Here is a 19,794-nt window from a genome sequence, read left to right on the forward strand (position 1 = left end):
TGTTCTTGGTTCTTTGGGTAAAGTCACCACCACGTAGAAGAAGGGAAACAATAAAATAATAAAAATATAAAACAATAAAATTATTGTAAAACAATAAAATTGTTATTCTTGGTTCTCTGGGTAAAGTCACCACCACGTAGAAGGGAAACAATAAAATAATAAAAATATAAAACAATAAAATTATTATTCTTGGTTCTTTGGGTAAAGTCACCACCACGTAGAAGGGAAACAATAAAATAATAAAAATATAAAACAATAAAATTATTATTCTTGGTTCTTTCGGTAAAGTCACCACCACGTTGAAGGGAAACAATAAAATAATAAAAATATAAAACAATTAAATGATTGTAAAACAATAAAATTATCATTCCTGGTTCTTTGGGTAAAGTCACCACCACGTTGAAGGGAAACAATAAAATAATAAAAATATAAAACAATAAAATTATTATTCTTGGTTCTTTGGGTAAAGTCACCACCACGTTAGAAGGGAAACAATAAAATAATAAAAATATAAAACAATAAAATTATTATTCTTGGTTCTTTGGGTAAAGTCACCACCACGTTAGAAGGGAAACAATAAAATAATAAAAAATATTAAACAATAAAATTATTGTGAAACAATAACATTATTATTCTTGGTTCTCTGGGTAAAGTCACCACCACGTAGAAGGGAAACAATAAAATAATACAAATATAAAACAATAAAATTATTACTCTTGGTTCTTTGGGTAAAGTCACCACCACGTAGAAGGGAAACAATAAAATAATAAAAATATAAAACAATTAAATTATTGTAAACAATAAAATTATTTTTCTTGGTTCTCTGGGTAAAGTCACCACCACGTAGAAGGGAAACAATAAAATAATAAAAATATAAAACAATAAAATTATTGTAACACAATAAAATTATTATTCTTGGTTCTTTGGGTAAAGTCACCACGTAGAAGGGAAACAATAAAATAATAAAAATATAAAACAATAAAATTCTCACGACGTTTCGACTGCAACACATAGCAGTCAGAATTGTATTGTTTTATGTGTATCTTATTATTTTATTGTTTCCCTTCAACGTGGTGACTTCACCGAAAGAACCAAGAATATTAATCACTGCAGTCACGAAAGCTTTAAATAAAAAAACGAGTCCATCTATGTTTGGAAAAGAGGAGTGGGGGGAGACGAAAAATTAATGGATGCGGTCTGAAAGCCACCGTAAGCGAAAACAATCAATTAAGACCCGAAATGGTTTATCAAATCCTTCCAATGATTGCTAAGCCCAGAATCCATCTTCTCGGTTGAAATTGTCTCCCTGTTTGTACACGTGGATAGCCTCGTGAACGAATCTCTCACGGTAAGCGTGAACAATCAATTAAGACCCGAAATGGTTTATCAAATCCTTCCAATGATTGCTAAGCCCAGAATGCATCTTCTCGGTTGAAATTGTCTCCGTGTTTGTACGTGTGGATAGCCTCATGAACGAATCTCTCATGGTAGCCGTAAGCGTGAACAATCAATTAAGGCCCCAAATGGTTTATCAAATCCTTGCAATGATTGCTAAGCCCAGAATCCATCTTCTCGGTGGAAGTTGCCTCCGTGTTTTGTATATGTAGATAGCCTCATGAACGAATCTCTCATGGTAGCCGTAAGCGTGAACAATCAATTAAGACCCCGAAATGGTTTATCGAATCCTTCCAATGATTGCTAAGCCCAGAATCCATCTTCTCGGTTGAAATTCTCTCCGTGTTTTGTACACGTGGATAGCCTCGTGAACGAATCTCTCACGGTAAGCGTGAACAATCAATTAAGACCAGAAATGGTTTATCAAATCCTTCCAATGATTGCTAAGCCCAGAATCCATCTTCTCGGTTGAAATTGTCTCCGTGTTTTGTACGTGTGGATAGCCTCGTGAACGAATCTCTCACGGTAAGCGTGAACAATTAATTAAGACCAGAAATGGTTTATCAAATCCTTCCAATGATTGCTAAGCCCAGAATCCATCTTCTCGGTTGAAATTCTCTCCGTGTTTTGTACACGTGGATAGCCTCGTGAACGAATCTCTCACGGTAGCCGTAAGCGTGAACAATCAATTAAGACCTCGAAATGGTTGATCGAATCCTTCCAATGATTGCTGAGCCCAGAATCCATCTCGCTCGGTTAAAATCGCCTCCGTGTTTCTACACGTGGATAGCCTCATGAACGAATCTCTCACAGTAAGCGTGAACAATCAATTAAGATGCGAAATGGTTTATCAAATCTTTCCAATGATTGCTAAGCCCAGAATCCATCTTCTCGCTCGGTTAAAAATCGCCTCCGTGTTTTATTTCCCTTGCTGTGGTTTTCACACCTGACGACGGTTGCCGCTCGTGCAGCAGTCGAAACGCCGCGAGAATTTTACCGTTTCATATATTTACACGCTTGTTCGTTTAAAAAATCATCTCCCTCTCTGCGCCGCGGTGACTTTACCACCCGAGGAACCAACAAAACGTGAAATCCCTGCCGCCGCCGAAGCTCCGAATCAACGCTCAACAACACCCCATTGTTGGTTCTTTCCGTCAAAGTCGCTTGAAGGAGTTGAAACTCGATGAGATAATGGGAAAAAAAAATTACGTTAAGCGACAAGATGATCACGGGCCGCAACGCCGAGCGTCATCTTCCGCGGACGTGCCGACGTTGCGAAGGGGGGAACAACAAACAAACAAACAAACAGACAAAAAAACAAAAAAACGAACGCCACTTTCATCAAATTGTTCCCGCTGTGACTTGTACACCTGACGGCGATGACTCTGCCGCCGCTGTTGTTCGTTTGGCCGCTTCTCATTGGTTCATGCTACTGGATTAATTTCATTGCCTCTCTTTCTCTACGTCGCCACCACCAACAAGCCAAGGGGCTTAGGCTTCGAACGGAGGTTCCGAACTCGCCGGGTTCGTTCGTTCGAAGTCCGCGGGCGTGGGAAAATGAGCGGTTCGCGAGGCTTCCGCCGGCTAACAAAAGCCGCCGATGAATCGCCCGGCGGCCCGGCGGCCTGGCGGCCTGGCGGACTAGCGGCCTAGCGGTCTAGCGGTCTGGCGGTCTAGCGGACTAGCGGCCTAGCGGCCTGGCGGTCTAGCGGTCTAGCGGACTAGCGGCCTAGCGGCCTGGCGGTCTAGCGGTCTAGCGGACTAGCGGCCTAGCGGCCTGGCGGCCTAGCGGTCTAGCGGTCTAGCGGACTAGCGGCCTAGCGGCCCAGCGGTCTAGCGGTCTAGCGGCCTAGCAGTCTAGCGGCCTAGCGGTCTAGCGGCCTAGCGGCCCAGCGGCCCAGCGGTCTAGCGGCCTAGTGGTCTAGCGGACTAGCGGCCTAGCGGACTGGCGGCCTAGCGGACTAGTGGCCTAGCGGACTAGCGGACTAGCGGCCTAGCGGACTAGCGGCCTAGCGGTCTAGCGGCCTAGCGGCCTAGCGGCCTAATGGCCTAGTGGCCCAGCGGCCCAGCGGCCCAGCGGCCTAGCGGCCTAGCGGCCCAGCGGTCTAGCGGCCTAGCGGCCTGGCGGCCCAGCGGCCTGGCGGTCCAGCGGGCTAGCGGCCTGGCGGCCTAGTGGCCTAGTGGTCTAGCGGCCTAGCGGCCTAGCGGCCTAGCGGCCTAGCGGCCTAATGGCCTAGTGGCCCAGCGGCCCAGCGGCCCAGCGGCCTAGCGGCCTAGCGGCCCAGCGGTCTAGCGGTCTAGCGGCCTGGCGGCCTAGCGGTCTGGCGGCCTAGCGGCCTAGCGGCCTGGCGGCCTGGCGGCCTAGCGGCCTGGCGGCCTAGCGGACTAGCGGTCTAGCGGCCTGGCGGCCTAGCGGCCTAGCGGACTAGCGGCCTGGCGGCCTAGCGGTCTAGCGGCCTAGCGGCCTGGCGGCCTAGCGGCCTGGCGGCCTAGCGGCCTAGCGGCCTAGCGGCCTGGCGGCCTAGCGGCCTAGTGGCCTAGCGGCCTAGCGGCCTAGCGGACTAGCGGACTAGCGGCCTAGCGGACTAGCGGCCTAGCGGCCTAGCGGACTAGCGGCCTAGCGGACTAGCGGACTAGCGGCCTAGCGGCCTAGCGGCCTAGCGGACTAGCGGACTAGCGGACTAGCGGCCTAGCGGACTAGCGGACTAGCGGACTAGCGGCCTAGCGGACTAGCGGACTAGCGGACTAGCGGCCTAGCGGACTAGCGGACTAGCGGCCTAGCGGACTAGCGGACTAGCGGCCTAGCGGACTAGCGGACTAGCGGCCTAGCGGACTAGCGGCCTAGCGGACTAGCGGACTAGCGGACTAGCGGCCTAGCGGACTAGCGGCCTAGTAGCGAGGCTTCAGCGGGATAACGGAAGGGCGTGGATGGCCGGCACCACGGAATGTTTTGCAGCGAGGAGGAGTTTCATCTGGGGGTGGTGGTGGTGGTGGTGGTGATGCTGGTGGTGGTGGTGGTGATGGTGGTGGTGGTGGTGGTGGTGATGGTGGTGGTGGGGGTGGTGGTGGTGGTGGTGGTGGTGATGGTGGGGGTGGTGGGGGTGATGGTTGTGGTGGTGGGGGTGGGGGTGGTGGTGGTGGGGGTGATGGTGGTGGTGGTGATGGTGGTGATGGTGGTGATGGTGGTGATGGTGGTGGTGATGGTGGTGGTGATGATGGTGGTGGTGATGATGGTGGTGATGGTGGTGGTGGTGGTGGTGATGGTGGTGATGGTGATGATGGTGGTGATGATGATGATGGTGGTGATGGTGGTGGTGATGGTGGTGATGGTGGTGATGGTGATGATGGTGGTGGTGATGGTGGTGATGGTGATGATGGTGGTGATGGTGATGGTGGTGATGAGTCTGACCACGTGACCCACCTCAGCAGCCTCACGAGGTCCCTGGTGATGAGGTGGAGCGTCTCCACGTTGCCATGGCGACCCCCGGCAACGCCGCCGTTGCTGGGGCGACCGGGGATGGGCGGTGCCGAATCGGCGCGGCACGGGGCCTGTAACCATAGCAACAACATCGGCGTCACCATGGTGATGGTGATGTTGGTGGTGATGGTGATGGTGGTGGTGGTGGTGATGGTGGTGGTGGTGATGGTGATGGTGGTGGTGATGGTGGTGATGGTGGTGGTGATGGTGGTGGTGATGGTGATGGTGGTGATGGTGGTGGTGATGGTGATGGTGGTGATGATGGTGGTGGTGGTGATGGTGATGGTGGTGATGGTGATGGTGGTGATGGTGGTGATGGTGGTGGTGATGGTGGTGGTGGTGGTGATGGTGGTGGTGATGGTGGTGGTGATGGTGATGGTGATGATGGTGATGGTGGTGGTGATGGTGGTGGTGGTGGTGATGGTGGTGGTGATGGTGATGGTGATGGTGGTGATGGTGGTGATGGTTGTGGTGATGGTGGTGGTGATGGTGGTGATGGTGGTGGTGATGATGGTGATGATGGTGGTGATGATGATGGTGGTGATGGTGGTGGTGATGGTGATGGTGGTGATGGTGATGGTGGTGATGGTGGTGGTGGTGATGGTGATGGTGGTGATGATGGTGGTGGTGGTGGTGATGATGGTGGTGATGGTGATGGTGGTGATGGTGATGGTGGTGATGATGGTGGTGATGGTGATGGTGGTGATGGTGGTGGTGGTGATGGTGATGGTGGTGATGATGGTGGTGGTGGTGGTGATGATGGTGGTGATGGTGATGGTGGTGATGGTGATGGTGGTGATGATGGTGGTGATGGTGATGGTGGTGATGGTGGACTAGGAGGGTGGAGAAGGTGGTGGAGATGGTGGACTAGGAGGGTGGAGGTGGTGGTGGAGGTGGTGGACTAGGAGGGTGGAGGTGGTGGAGATGGTGGACTAGGAGGGTGGAGGTGGTGGAGATGGTGGACTAGGAGGATGGACGTGGTGGAGATGGTGGACTAGGAGGGTGGAGGTGGTGGTGGAGGTGGTGGACTAGAAGGGTGGACTCGGAGGTGGAGGATGAGGTGGTGGACTCGTCACACTAGCGAACAGTTCGTGCTCCACGTGTGGTGGTGAAGGTCGTGGAGGTGGACTAGGAGGGTGGTGGTGGACTATGAGGGTGGATGAGGTGATGGTAGACTAGGAGGGTGGTGGTGGTGTAGGTGATGGTGGAGGTGGTTGACTATGAGGGTGGTGGACTAGGTGATGGTGGACTCCTCACGCTAGCGAACAGTTCGTGCTCCACGTGTGGTGGTGTAGGTGGTGGACTATAATGGTGTAGGTGGTGGACTATGAGGGTGGACTATGAGGTGGTGTAGGTGATGGTGGTGGTGGTGTAGGTGATGGTGGTGGTGGTGGTGGTGTAGGTGGTGGTGTAGGTGGTGGTGTAGGTGGTGGTGGTCTAGGTGATGGTGGACTATGAGGTGAAGGTGGACTATAAAGGTGGACTCCTCACGCTCGCGAACAGTTCGTGATCCACGTGTGGTGGTGTAGGTGGTGTAGGTGGTGGTGGACTAGGTGGTGGACTAGGTGATGGTGGACTATAAGGGTGGACTCCTCACGCTCGCGAACAGTTCGTGATCCACGTGTGGTGGTGGTGGACTATGAGGGTGTAGGTGGTGGACTATGAGGGTGGTGTAGGTGGTGTAGGTGGTGGTGTAGGTGGTGTAGGTGGTGGACTATAAGGGTGGACTATGAGGTGATGGTGGACTATAAGGGTTGTGGACTAGGTGATGGTGGACTAGGTGAAGGTGGACTCCTCACGCTCGCGAACAGTTCGTGATCCACGTGTGGTGGTGTAGGTGGTGGTGTAGGTGGTGGACTATGGTGGTGGTGTAGGTGGTGGTGGACTAGGTGAAGGTGGACTATGAAGGTGGACTCCTCACGCTCGGGAACAGTTCGTGATCGACGTGTGGTGGTGTAGGTGGTGTAGGTGGTGGTGTAGGTGGTGTAGGTGGTGTAGGTGGTGGTGGACTAGGTGAAGGTGGACTAGGTGATGGTGGACTATGAAGGTGGACTATGAAGGTGTACTCCTCACGCTCGCGAACAGTTCGTGATCCACGTGTGGTGGTGTAGGTGGTGTAGGTGGTAGACTAGGTGATGGTGGACTAGGTGATGGTGGACTATGAAGGTGGACTCCTCACGCTCGCGAACAGATCGTGATCCACGTGTGGTGGTGGTGTAGGTGGTGGTGTAGTGGTGGTGGTGTAGGTGGTGGTGTAGGTGGTGGTGGACTAGGTGGTGGACTAGGTGATGGTGGACTATGAAGGTGGACTATGAAGGTGGACTCCTCACGCTCGCGAACAGTTCGTGATCCACGTGTGGTGGTGGTGTAGGTGGTGGTGTAGTGGTGGTGGTGTAGGTGGTGGTGTAGGTGGTGGTGGACTAGGTGGTGGACTAGGTGATGGTGGACTAGGTGGTGGACTATGAAGGTGGACTCCTCACGCTCGCGACCAGTTCGTGATCCACGTGTGGTGGTGTAGGTGGTGGTGTAGGTCGTGGTGTAGGTGGTGTAGGTGGTGGTGTAGGTGGTGGTGTAGGTGGTGTAGGTGGTGGTGTAGTGGTGGTGGTGTAGGTGGTGGTTGTAGGTGGTGGTGTAGTGGTGGTGGTGTAGGTGATGGTGTAGGTGGTGGTGTAGGTGGTGGTGTAGGTGGTGGTGAACTAGGTGGTGGACTAGGTGAAGGTGGACTATAAGGGTGGACTCCTCACGCTCGCGAACAGTTCGTGATCCACGTGTGGTGGTGTAGGTGGTGGTGTAGGTGGTGTAGGTGGTGTAGGTGGTAGACTAGGTGATGGTGGACTAGGTGATGGTGGACTATAAGGGTGGACTCCTCACGCTCGCGAACAGTTCGTGATCCACGTGTGGTGGTGGTGTAGGTGGTGTAGGTGGTGTAGGTGGTGGTGTAGGTGGTGCTGTAGGTGGTGGTGTAGGTGGTGGTGTAGGTGGTGTAGGTGGTGGTGTAGGTGGTGGTGTAGGTGGTGTAGGTGGTGGTGTAGGTGGTGTAGGTGGTGGTGTAGGTGGTGGTGTAGGTGGTGGTGTAGGTGGTGGAATAGGTGAAGGTGGACTATAAAGGTGGACTCCTCACGCTCGCGAACAGTTCGTGATCCACGTGTGGTGGTGTAGGTGGTGTAGGTGGTGTAGGTGGTGGTGGACTAGGTGGTGGACTAGGTGGTGGACTATAAAGGTGGACTATGAAGGTGGACTCCTCACGCTCGCGAACAGTTCGTGATCCACGTGTGGTGGTGTAGGTGGTGTAGGTGGTGGTGGACTAGGTGGTGGACTAGGTGAAGGTGGACTATAAGGGTGGACTCCTCACGCTCGCGAACAGTTCGTGAGAACGTGTGGTGGTGTAGGTGGTGTAGGTGGTGTAGGTGGTGGTGTAGGTGGTGGTGTAGGTGGTGTAGGTGGTGGTGGACTAGGTGAAGGTGGACTATAAAGGTGGACTCCTCACGCTCGCGAACAGTTCGTGATCCACGTGTGGTGGTGTAGGTGGTGTAGGTGGTGTAGGTGGTGGTGTAGGTGGTGGTGTAGGTGGTGTAGGTGGTGGTGGACTAGGTGAAGGTGGACTATAAAGGTGGACTCCTCACGCTCACGAACAGTTCGTGATCCACGTGTGGTGGTGTAGGTGGTGGTGTAGGTGGTGGTGTAGGTGGTGTAGGTGGTGTAGGTGGTGGTGTAGGTGGTGTAGGTGGTGGTGTAGGTGGTGTAGGTGGTGGTGGACTAGTTGAAGGTGGACTATGATGGTGGACTCCTCACGCTCGCGAACAGTTCGTGATCCACGTGTGGTGGTGTAGATGGTGTAGGTGGTGGTGGACTAGGTGGTGGACTAGGTGGTGGACTAGGTGGTGGACTATAAAGGTGGACTATGAAGGTGGACTCCTCACGCTCGCGAACAGTTCGTGATCCACGTGTGGTGGTGTAGGTGGTGTAGGTGGTGGTGGACTAGGTGGTGGACTAGGTGAAGGTGAACTATAAGGGTGGACTCCTCACGCTCGCGAACAGTTCGTGAGAACGTGTGGTGGTGTAGGTGGTGGTGTAGGTGGTGGTGTAGGTGGTGTAGGTGGTGTAGGAGGTGGTGTAGGTGGTGTAGGTGGTGTAGGTGGTGGTGGTGGTGTAGGTGGTGGACTATGAAGGTGGACTATAAGGGTGGACTCCTCACGCTCGCGAACAGTTCGTGATCCACGTGTGGTGGTGTAGGTGGTGGTGTAGGTGGTGGTGTAGGTGGTGGTGGACTAGGTGAAGGTGGACTATAAAGGTGGACTCCTCACGCTCGCGAACAGTTCGTGATCCACGTGTGGTGGTGTAGGTGGTGGTGTAGGTGGTGGTGTAGGTGGTGTAGGTGGTGTAGGAAGTGGTGTAGGTGGTGTAGGTGATGTAGGTGGTGGTGGTGTAGGTGGTGGACTATGAAGGTGGACTATAAGGGTGGACTCCTCACGCTCGCGAACAGTTCGTGATCCACGTGTGGTGGTGTAGGTGGTGTAGGTGGTGTAGGAGGTGGTGTAGGTGGTGTAGGTGGTGGTGGACTAGGTAGTGGACTAGGTGAAGGTGGACTATAAGGGTGGACTCCTCACGCTCGCGAACAGTTCGTGATCCACGTGTGGTGGTGTAGGTGGTGGTGTAGGTGGTGTAGGTGGTGTAGGTGGTGGTGTAGGTGGTGTAGGTGGTGGTGTAGGTGGTGTAGGTGGTGGTGGACTAGTTGAAGGTGGACTATGATGGTGGACTCCTCACGCTCGCGAACAGTTCGTGATCCACGTGTGGTGGTGTAGATGGTGTAGGTGGTGGTGGACTAGGTGGTGGACTAGGTGGTGGACTATAAAGGTGGACTATGAAGGTGGACTCCTCACGCTCGCGAACAGTTCGTGATCAACGTGTGGTGGTGTAGGTGGTGGTGTAGGTGGTGTAGGTGGTGGTGTAGGTGGTGGACTAGGTGATGGTGGACTATGAAGGTGGACTCCTCACGCTCGCGAACAGTTCGTGATCCACGTGTGGTGGTGTAGGTGGTGGTGTAGGTGGTGGTGTAGGTGGTGGTGGTGTAGGTGGTGGACTATGATGGTGGACTATGTGAAGGTGGACTCCTCACGCTCGCGAACAGTTCGTGATCCACGTGTGGTGGTGTAGGTGGTGTAGGTGGTGTAGGTGGTGGTGGACTAGGTGGTGGACTAGGTGGTGGACTAGGTGATGGTGGACTATGAGGTGAAGGTGGACTCCTCACGCTCGCGAACAGTTCGTGATCAACGTGTGGTGGTGTAGGTGGTGGTGTAGGTGGTGTAGGTGGTGGTGGTGGACTAGGTGGTGGACTATGAAGGTGGACTCCTCACGCTCGCGAACAGTTCGTGATCCACGTGTGGTGGTGTAGGTGGTGGTGTAGGAGGTGGTGTAGGTGGTGTAGGTGGTGGTTGACTAGGTGGTGGACTATAAAGGTGGACTCCTCACGCTCGCGAACAGTTCGTGATCCACGTGTGGTGGTGTAGGTGGTGTAGGTGGTGTAGGTGGTGGTGGACTAGGTGGTGGACTAGGTGATGGTGGACTATGAAGGTGGACTATAAGGGTGGACTCCTCACGCTCGCGAACAGTTCGTGATCCACGTGTGGTGGTGTAGGTGGTGTAGGTGGTAGTGTAGGTGATGGTGGACTAGGTGATGGTGTACTAGGTGATGGTGGACTATGAAGGTGGACTATAAGGGTGGACTCCTTACGCTCGCGAACAGTTCGTGATCCACGTGTGGTGGTGGTGTAGGTGGTGGTGTAGGTGGTGTAGGTGGTGGTGTAGGTGGTGGTGTAGGTGGTGGTGTAGGTGGTGTAGGTGGTAGACTAGGTGATGGTGGACTAGGTGATGGTGGACTATGGTGGTGGACTATGAGGTGAAGGTGGACTCCTCACGCTCGCGAACAGATCGTGATCCACGTGTGGTGGTGGTGTAGGTGGTGTAGGTGGTGTAGGTGGTGGTGGACTAGGTGGTGGACTAGGTGATGGTGGACTATAAAGGTGGACTCCTCACGCTCGCGAACAGATCGTGATCCACGTGTGGTGGTGTAGGTGGTGTAGGTGGTGTAGGTGGTGGTGTAGGAGGTGGTGTAGGTGGTGTAGGTGGTGGTGTAGGTGGTGGTGTAGGTGGTGTAGGTGGTGTAGGAGGTGGTGTAGGAGGTGGTGTAGGTGGTGTAGGTGGTGTAGGTGGTGTAGGTGGTGGTGGTGGTGTAGGTGGTGGACTATGAAGGTGGACTATAAGGGTGGACTCCTCACGCTCGCGAACAGTTCGTGATCCACGTGTGGTGGTGGTGTAGGTGGTGTAGGTGGTGTAGGTGGTAGACTAGGTGGTGGTGGACTAGGTGGTGGACTATAAAGGTGGACTCCTCACGCTCGCGAACAGATCGTGATCCACGTGTGGTGGTGGTGTAGGTGGTGGTGTAGGTGGTGTAGGTGGTAGACTAGGTGATGGTGGACTAGGTGGTGGACTATAAAGGTGGACTCCTCACGCTCGCGAACAGATCGTGATCCACGTGTGGTGGTGATGTAGGTGGTGTAGGTGGTGGTGTAGGTGGTGGTGTAGGTGGTGGTGTAGGTGGTGGTGTAGGTGGTGGTGGTGTAGGAGGTGGTGTAGGTGGTGTAGGTGGTGGTGTAGGTCGTGTAGGTGGTGGTGTAGGTGGTGGACTATGAAGGTGGACTATAAGGGTGGACTCCTCACGCTCGCGAACAGATCGTGTTCCACGTGTGGTGGTGTAGGTGGTGTAGGTGGTGGTGTAGGTGGTGGTGTAGGTGGTGGTGTAGGTGGTAGTGTAGGTGATGGTGGACTAGGTGATGGTGGACTAGGTGATGGTGGACTAGGTGGTGGACTATAAGGGTGGACTCCTCACGCTCGCGAACAGTTCGTGATCCACGTGTGGTGGTGGTGTAGGTGGTGTAGGTGGTGTAGGTGGTGGTGGACTAGGTGGTGGTGGACTATAAGGGTGGACTCCTCACGCTCGCGAACAGTTCGTGATCCACGTGTGGTGGTGTAGGTGGTGTAGGTGGTGTAGGTGGTGGTGGACTAGGTGGTGGACTAGGTGGTGGACTAGGTGATGGTGGACTATGAGGTGAAGGTGGACTCCTCACGCTCGCGAACAGTTCGTGATCAACGTGTGGTGGTGTAGGTGGTGGTGTAGGTGGTGTAGGTGGTGGTGGTGGACTAGGTGGTGGACTATGAAGGTGGACTCCTCACGCTCGCGAACAGTTCGTGATCCACGTGTGGTGGTGTAGGTGGTGGTGTAGGAGGTGGTGTAGGTGGTGTAGGTGGTGGTTGACTAGGTGGTGGACTATAAAGGTGGACTCCTCACGCTCGCGAACAGTTCGTGATCCACGTGTGGTGGTGTAGGTGGTGTAGGTGGTGTAGGTGGTGGTGGACTAGGTGGTGGACTAGGTGATGGTGGACTATGAAGGTGGACTATAAGGGTGGACTCCTCACGCTCGCGAACAGTTCGTGATCCACGTGTGGTGGTGTAGGTGGTGTAGGTGGTAGTGTAGGTGATGGTGGACTAGGTGATGGTGGACTAGGTGATGGTGGACTATGAAGGTGGACTATAAGGGTGGACTCCTTACGCTCGCGAACAGTTCGTGATCCACGTGTGGTGGTGGTGTAGGTGGTGGTGTAGGTGGTGTAGGTGGTGGTGTAGGTGGTGGTGTAGGTGGTGTAGGTGGTAGACTAGTTGATGGTGGACTAGGTGATGGTGGACTATGGTGGTGGACTATGAGGTGAAGGTGGACTCCTCACGCTCGCGAACAGATCGTGATCCACGTGTGGTGGTGGTGTAGGTGGTGTAGGTGGTGTAGGTGGTGGTGGACTAGGTGGTGGACTAGGTGATGGTGGACTATAAAGGTGGACTCCTCACGCTCGCGAACAGATCGTGATCCACGTGTGGTGGTGTAGGTGGTGTAGGTGGTGGTGTAGGTGGTGGTGTAGGTGGTGTAGGTGGTGTAGGAGGTGGTGTAGGAGGTGGTGTAGGTGGTGTAGGTGGTGGTGTAGGTGGTGTAGGTGGTGTAGGTGGTGGTGGTGGTGTAGGTGGTGGACTATGAAGGTGGACTATAAGGGTGGACTCCTCACGCTCGCGAACAGTTCGTGATCCACGTGTGGTGGTGGTGTAGGTGGTGTAGGTGGTGTAGGTGGTAGACTAGGTGGTGGTGGACTAGGTGGTGGACTATAAAGGTGGACTCCTCACGCTCGCGAACAGATCGTGATCCACGTGTGGTGGTGGTGTAGGTGGTGGTGTAGGTGGTGTAGGTGGTAGACTAGGTGATGGTGGACTAGGTGGTGGACTATAAAGGTGGACTCCTCACGCTCGCGAACAGATCGTGATCCACGTGTGGTGGTGATGTAGGTGGTGTAGGTGGTGGTGTAGGTGGTGGTGTAGGTGGTGGTGTAGGTGGTGGTGGTGTAGGAGGTGGTGTAGGTGGTGTAGGTGGTGGTGTAGGTGGTGTAGGTGGTGGTGTAGGTGGTGGACTATGAAGGTGGACTATAAGGGTGGACTCCTCACGCTCGCGAACAGATCGTGTTCCACGTGTGGTGGTGTAGGTGGTGTAGGTGGTGGTGTAGGTGGTGGTGTAGGTGGTAGTGTAGGTGATGGTGGACTAGGTGATGGTGGACTAGGTGATGGTGGACTAGGTGGTGGACTATAAAGGTGGACTCCTCACGCTCGCGAACAGATCGTGATCCACGTGTGGTGGTTTAGGTGGTGTAGGTGGTGTAGGTGGTGGTGGACTAGGATGTGGACTAGGTGATGGTGGACTATGAAGGTGGACTATAAAGGTGGACTCCTCACGCTCGCGAACAGATCGTGATCCACGTGTGGTGGTGGTGTAGGTGGTGGTGTAGGTGGTGGTGTGACTAGGTGATGGTGGACTAGGTGATGGTGGACTATGAAGGTGGACTATAAAGGTGGACTCCTCACGCTCGCGAACAGATCGTGATCCACGTGTGGTGGTGTAGGTGGTGTAGGTGGTGTAGGTGGTGGTGGACTAGGATGTGGACTAGGTGATGGTGGACTATGAAGGTGGACTATAAAGGTGGACTCCTCACGCTCGCGAACAGATCGTGATCCACGTGTGGTGGTGGTGTAGGTGGTGGTGTAGGTGGTGGTGGACTAGGTGATGGTGGACTAGGTGATGGTGGACTATGAAGGTGGACTATAAAGGTGGACTCCTCACGCTCGCGAACAGATCGTGATCCACGTGTGGTGGTGGTGTAGGTGGTGGTGTAGGTGGTGGTGGACTAGGATGTGGACTAGGTGATGGTGGACTATGAAGGTGGACTATAAGGGTGGACTCCTCACGCTCGCGAACAGATCGTGATCCACGTGTGGTGGTGTAGGTGGTGTAGGTGGTGTAGGTGGTGGTGGACTAGGTGATGGTGGACTAGGTGATGGTGGACTATGAAGGTGGACTATGAAGGTGGACTCCTCACGCTCGCGAACAGATCGTGATCCACGTGTGGTGGTGTAGGTGGTGTAGGTGGTGTAGGTGGTGGTGGACTAGGTGATGGTGGACTAGGTGATGGTGGACTATGAAGGTGGACTATGAAGGTGGACTCCTCACGCTCGCGAACAGATCGTGATCCACGTGTGGTGGTGTAGGTGGTGTAGCTGGTGGTGGACTAGGTGATGGTGGACTAGGTGATGGTGGACTAGGTGATTGTGGACTAGGTGGTGGACTATAAGGGTGGACTCCTCACGCTCGCGAACAGATCGTGATCCACGTGTGGTGGTGTAGGTGGTGGTGTAGGTGGTGTAGGTGGTAGACTAGGTGGTGGTGGACTAGGTGATGGTGGACTATAAAGGTGGACTCCTCACGCTCGCGAACAGATCGTGATCCACGTGTGGTGGTGTAGGTGGTGGACTATGATGGTGGACTCCTCACGCTCGCGAACAGATCGTGATCCACGTGTGGTGGTGTAGGTGGTGGACTATGATGGTGGACTCCTCACGCTCGCGAACAGATCGTGATCCACGTGTGGTGGTGGTGTAGGTGGTGGTGGACTAGGTGATGGTGGACTATGATGGTGGACTCCTCACGCTCGCGAACAGATCGTGATCCACGTGTGGTGGTGTAGGTGGTGGACTATAAAGGTGGACTCCTCACGCTCGCGAACAGATCGTGATCCACGTGTGGTGGTGTAGGTGGTGGACTATGAAGGTGGACTCCTCACGCTCGCGAACAGATCGTGATCCACGTGTGGTGGTGTAGGTGGTGGACTATGATGGTGGACTCCTCACGCTCGCGAACAGATCGTGATCCACGTGTGGTGGTGTAGGTGGTGGACTATGATGGTGGACTCCTCACGCTCGCGAACAGATCGTGATCCACGTGTGGTGGTGTAGGTGGTGGACTATGATGGTGGACTCCTCACGCTCGCGAACAGATCGTGATCCACGTGTGGTGGTGTAGGTGGTGGACTATGATGGTGGACTCCTCACGCTCGCGAACAGATCGTGATCCACGTGTGGTGGTGTAGGTGGTGGTGTAGGTGGTGGTGGTGTAGGTGGTGTAGGTGGTGTAGGTGGTGGTGGACTAGGTGGTGGACTAGGTGATGGTGGACTATGATGGTGGACTCCTCACGCTCGCGAACAGATCGTGATCCACGTGTGGTGGTGTAGGTGGTGGTGTAGGTGGTGGTGGTGTAGGTGGTGTAGGTGGTGTAGGTGGTGGTGGACTAGGTGGTGGACTAGGTGATGGTGGACTATGATGGTGGACTCCTCACGCTCGCGAACAGATCGTGATCCACGTGTGGTGGTGTAGGTGGTGGTGTAGGTGGTGGTGTAGGTGGTGGTGTAGGTGGTGGACTAGGTGATGGTGGACTAGGTGATGGTGGACTAGGTGGTGGACTATGATGGTGGACTCCTCACGCTCACGAACAGTTCGTGATCCACGTGTGGTGGTGTAGGTGGTGGTGTAGGTGGTGGTGTAGGTGGTGTAGGTGGTGTAGGAGGTGGTGTAGGTGGTGTAGGTGGTGTAGGTGGTGGTGGTGGTGTAGGTGGTGGACTAGGTGATGGTGGACTATGATGGTGGACTCCTCACGCTCGCGAACAGATCGTGATCCACGTGTGGTGGTGTAGGTGGTGTAGGTGGTGTAGGTGGTGGTGGACTAGGATGTGGACTAGGTGATGGTGGACTAGGTGGTGGACTATGATGGTGGACTCCTCACGCTCGCGAACAGATCGTGATCCACGTGTGCTCCGTCCCCCACGCGCCGGTATCGCCGGGAGCGGCCGCGTCGCCCGCGGGCGACCGGCTGGGTGGTGGACGACGGGAAGGTGGACGACGAGGAGGTGATGGTGGCCTGCACGCAGCGGCAGCAGCATCATCAGCAGCATCATCATCAGCAGCAGCATCATCATCATCATCAGTAGCATCATCATCAGCAGCAGCATCAGCAGCAGCAGCATCATCATCAGCAGCAGCATCATCATCATCAGTAGCATCATCATCAGCAGCAGCATCATCATCAGCAGCAGCATCATCATCAGCAGCAGCATCATCATCATCATCAGCAGCATCATCATCAGCAGCAGCATCATCATCATCATCAGTAGCATCATCATCAGCAGCAGCATCAGCAGCAGCAGCATCATCATCAGCAGCAGCATCATCATCATCAGTAGCATCATCATCAGCAGCAGCATCATCATCAGCAGCAGCATCATCATCAGCAGCAGCATCATCATCATCATCAGCAGCAGCATCATCAGCAGCAGCATCATCATCATCATCAGTAGCATCATCATCAGCAGCAGCATCAGCAGCAGCAGCATCATCATCAGCAGCAGCATCATCAGCAGCAGCATCATCAGCAGCAGTAGCATCATCAGCAGCAGCATCATCAGCATCATCAGCAGCAGCATCAGCAGCAGCAGCATCATCAGCAGCAGCAGCATCATCAGCAGCAGCATCATCAGCAGCAGTAGCATCATCAGCAGCAGCATCATCAGCATCATCAGCAGCAGCATCAGCAGCAGCAGCATCATCAGCAGCAGCAGCATCATCAGCAGCAGCATCATCAGCAGCAGCATCATCAGCATCAGCAGCAGCAGCATCATCAGCAGCAGCAGCATCATCAGCAGCAGCAGCATCATCAGCAGCATCAGTAGCATCAGTAGCATCAGCAGCAGCAGCATCATCAGCAGCATCAGTAGCATCAGCAGCAGCAGCATCATCAGCAGCAGCAGCAGTAGCATCATCATCAGCAGTAGCATCATCAGTAGCATCATCATTATCAGTAGCATCATCATTATCAGTAGCATCATCAGCATCAGTAGTAGTAGCATCAGCATCATCATCAGAAGCATCATCATCAGTAGCATCATCAGTAGCATCATCATCATCATCAGTAGCATCATCATCATCAGTAGCATCATCATGATCAGTAGCAGCAGCATCATCATCATCAGTAGCATCATCATCATCAGTAGCATCATCATTATCAGTAGCATCATCAGCATCAGTAGTAGTAGCATCAGCATCATCATCAGTATCATCATCATCATCATCAGTAGCATCATCAGTAGCATCATCATCATCATCAGTAGCATCATCATCATCATCAGTAGCATCATCATTATCAGTAGCATCATCAGCATCAGTAGTAGTAGCATCAGCATCATCATCAGTAGCATCATCATCATCAGTAGCATCATCAGTAGCATCATCATCATCATCAGTAGCATCATCTGTATCATCATCATCAGTAGCATCATTATCAGTAGTATCATCATCAGTAGTATCATCATCATCAGCATCATCAGTAGCATCATCATCAGTAGCATCATCATCAGCATCATCATCAGCATCATCATCATCATTATCATCATCAGCATCATCATCAGCATCATCATTATCATCATCAGCATCATCATCAGTAGCATCATCATCAGCATCATCGTCAGTATCATCATCATCAGTAGCATCATCATTATCACATTCATCAGTAGAACATCACCACCATCACCACAAATACAACCATTACCACCACTACCATCACCACTACCATCACCACCATCATCACCACCACCACCACCATCACCACCACCATCACCACCATCACCACCTTCACCACCACCATCATCACCACCACCATCACCACCACCATGACCACCACCACCATCATCACCATCACCACCATCACCACCACCATCACCACCATCACCACCATCACCACCATCATCATCACCACCACCACCACCACCATCACCACCATCACCACCACCATCACCACCACTACCATCACCACCATCACCACCACCACCACCATCACCACCACCACCATCACCACCATCACCACCTTCACCACCACCATCATCACCACCACCATCACCACCACCATGACCACCACCATCATCACCATCACCACCATCACCACCATCACCACCACCACCATCACCACCATCACCACCTTCACCACCACCATCATCACCACCACCATCACCACCACCATGACCACCACCATCATCACCATTACCACCATCACCACCACCATCACCACCACCATCACCACCATCACCACCACCATCACCATCACCACTACCATCACCACCATCACCACCACAATCACCACCACCATCACCACCATCACCACCTTCACCACCACCATCATCACCACCACCATCACCACCACCATGACCACCACCACCATCATCACCATCACCACCATCACCACCATCACCACCACCACCATCACCACCATCACCACCACCACCACCACCATCACCACCACCACCATCATCATCATCATCACCACCATCATCACCACCACCATCACCACCACCACCACCATCATCACCACCACCACCATCACCACCACCATCACCACCATCACCACCATCACCACCACCACCATCACCACCACCATCACCACCATCACCACCACCACCATCACCACCACCACCACCATCATCACCACCATCACCACCACCATCACCACCACCATCACCACAATCACCACAATCACTAAGTAATCACTCACCATGTCTTATGAAGATATCGGCCTGATTAACTATTAACTGTGACTATTATTATTACTACGACTACTACTACAACTCTAATCGACTAGTGTTACTATTGAAACCGCTCTCTCTCTCTTTCAACGGCTAGAAGATTTTAAAAACAATTTGTTTTAAACGTTTTTTTTATTTTGTTTATATTATTTGTTTCAATCTCGACCCGAGCTATCGTCGCAAGATTAACAAAACAATTTATTTTTTTAAAAACTTTTATCGAGTTATTTTTTTGGGGGGGTTTTTAACATAAAATAGAAATCTCTATCGAGCTATGGTAGCGGAGATGAACACTAACACATTTTTTCACGATAATAATATTGATCTTTTTTTTCGTTCATGAAATAAATAAAAATCTCTCTCAACCCAGAGCTTTATTTTAAACAAAACAAATGTTTTACTACGTTAATTTCTTATTTTGTTTATCAAATAAAATATAAAAAAAATCTCTCCCCGAGCTGCCGAAGCGAGATGAACGAAAGTATCTTTAAAAAAAAAGGTTTATTTCTTATTTAGTTAATAAAATACATTTTTTTTTAAAATCTCTCTCTCCGCGAGTTGAACACAAAAATCCGTTTCTTGTCGACTCAGGAAGAAGTGGGAGGGGCTATCGTGTTTACACGTCTCCATGGCAACGGTCGTCGAGGTCGGGGCGTGTTGACACGTCTCCCGTGGCAACGGTCGTCGAGGGGAGGGGCGTGGTGACGGAGATAGGGGCGGGGCGGAGCGCTGCGGGTGAGGAGGGGGAGGAGCTACTTTCGCCACCCCTTGGCAACCGCGTTGCTAGCCACGTGGGTGGGGAGATCGTAATCGGAAATGTAGCTGCAGAGAAGTTGAGAGCGCTCCGTGGGAGTGGTGGTGCAGTGGTTAGCGC

At 52.9% G+C, this 19,794-nt stretch overlaps 1 protein-coding gene across 1 annotated transcript in view; it reads right to left on the bottom strand.

The window, feature by feature from the left end:
- Positions 1-19,027, bottom strand: part of LOC142923445 (uncharacterized) — a 101,554-nt gene extending 82,527 nt beyond the window's left edge. The window contains exons 1-3 of the mRNA XM_076064554.1: positions 18,890-19,027; positions 16,076-16,210; positions 4,817-4,944 (exon numbers count right to left, since the gene is read on the bottom strand). Coding sequence (XP_075920669.1) covers positions 4,817-4,944; positions 16,076-16,210; positions 18,890-18,892 — 266 coding nt within the window. The 5' untranslated portion in view covers positions 18,893-19,027. The remainder of the gene's footprint in view (positions 1-4,816; positions 4,945-16,075; positions 16,211-18,889) is intronic.
- Positions 19,028-19,794: the final 767 nt, after the last annotated feature.

Source organism: Petromyzon marinus, unplaced genomic scaffold, assembly GCF_048934315.1.
Source record: "Petromyzon marinus isolate PM22_M1 ecotype Great Lakes invasive population unplaced genomic scaffold, UKy_Petmar_22M1.pri1.0 PM_Scaffold_52, whole genome shotgun sequence".
Classification (NCBI taxonomy): Eukaryota; Metazoa; Chordata; class Hyperoartia; order Petromyzontiformes; family Petromyzontidae; genus Petromyzon; species Petromyzon marinus.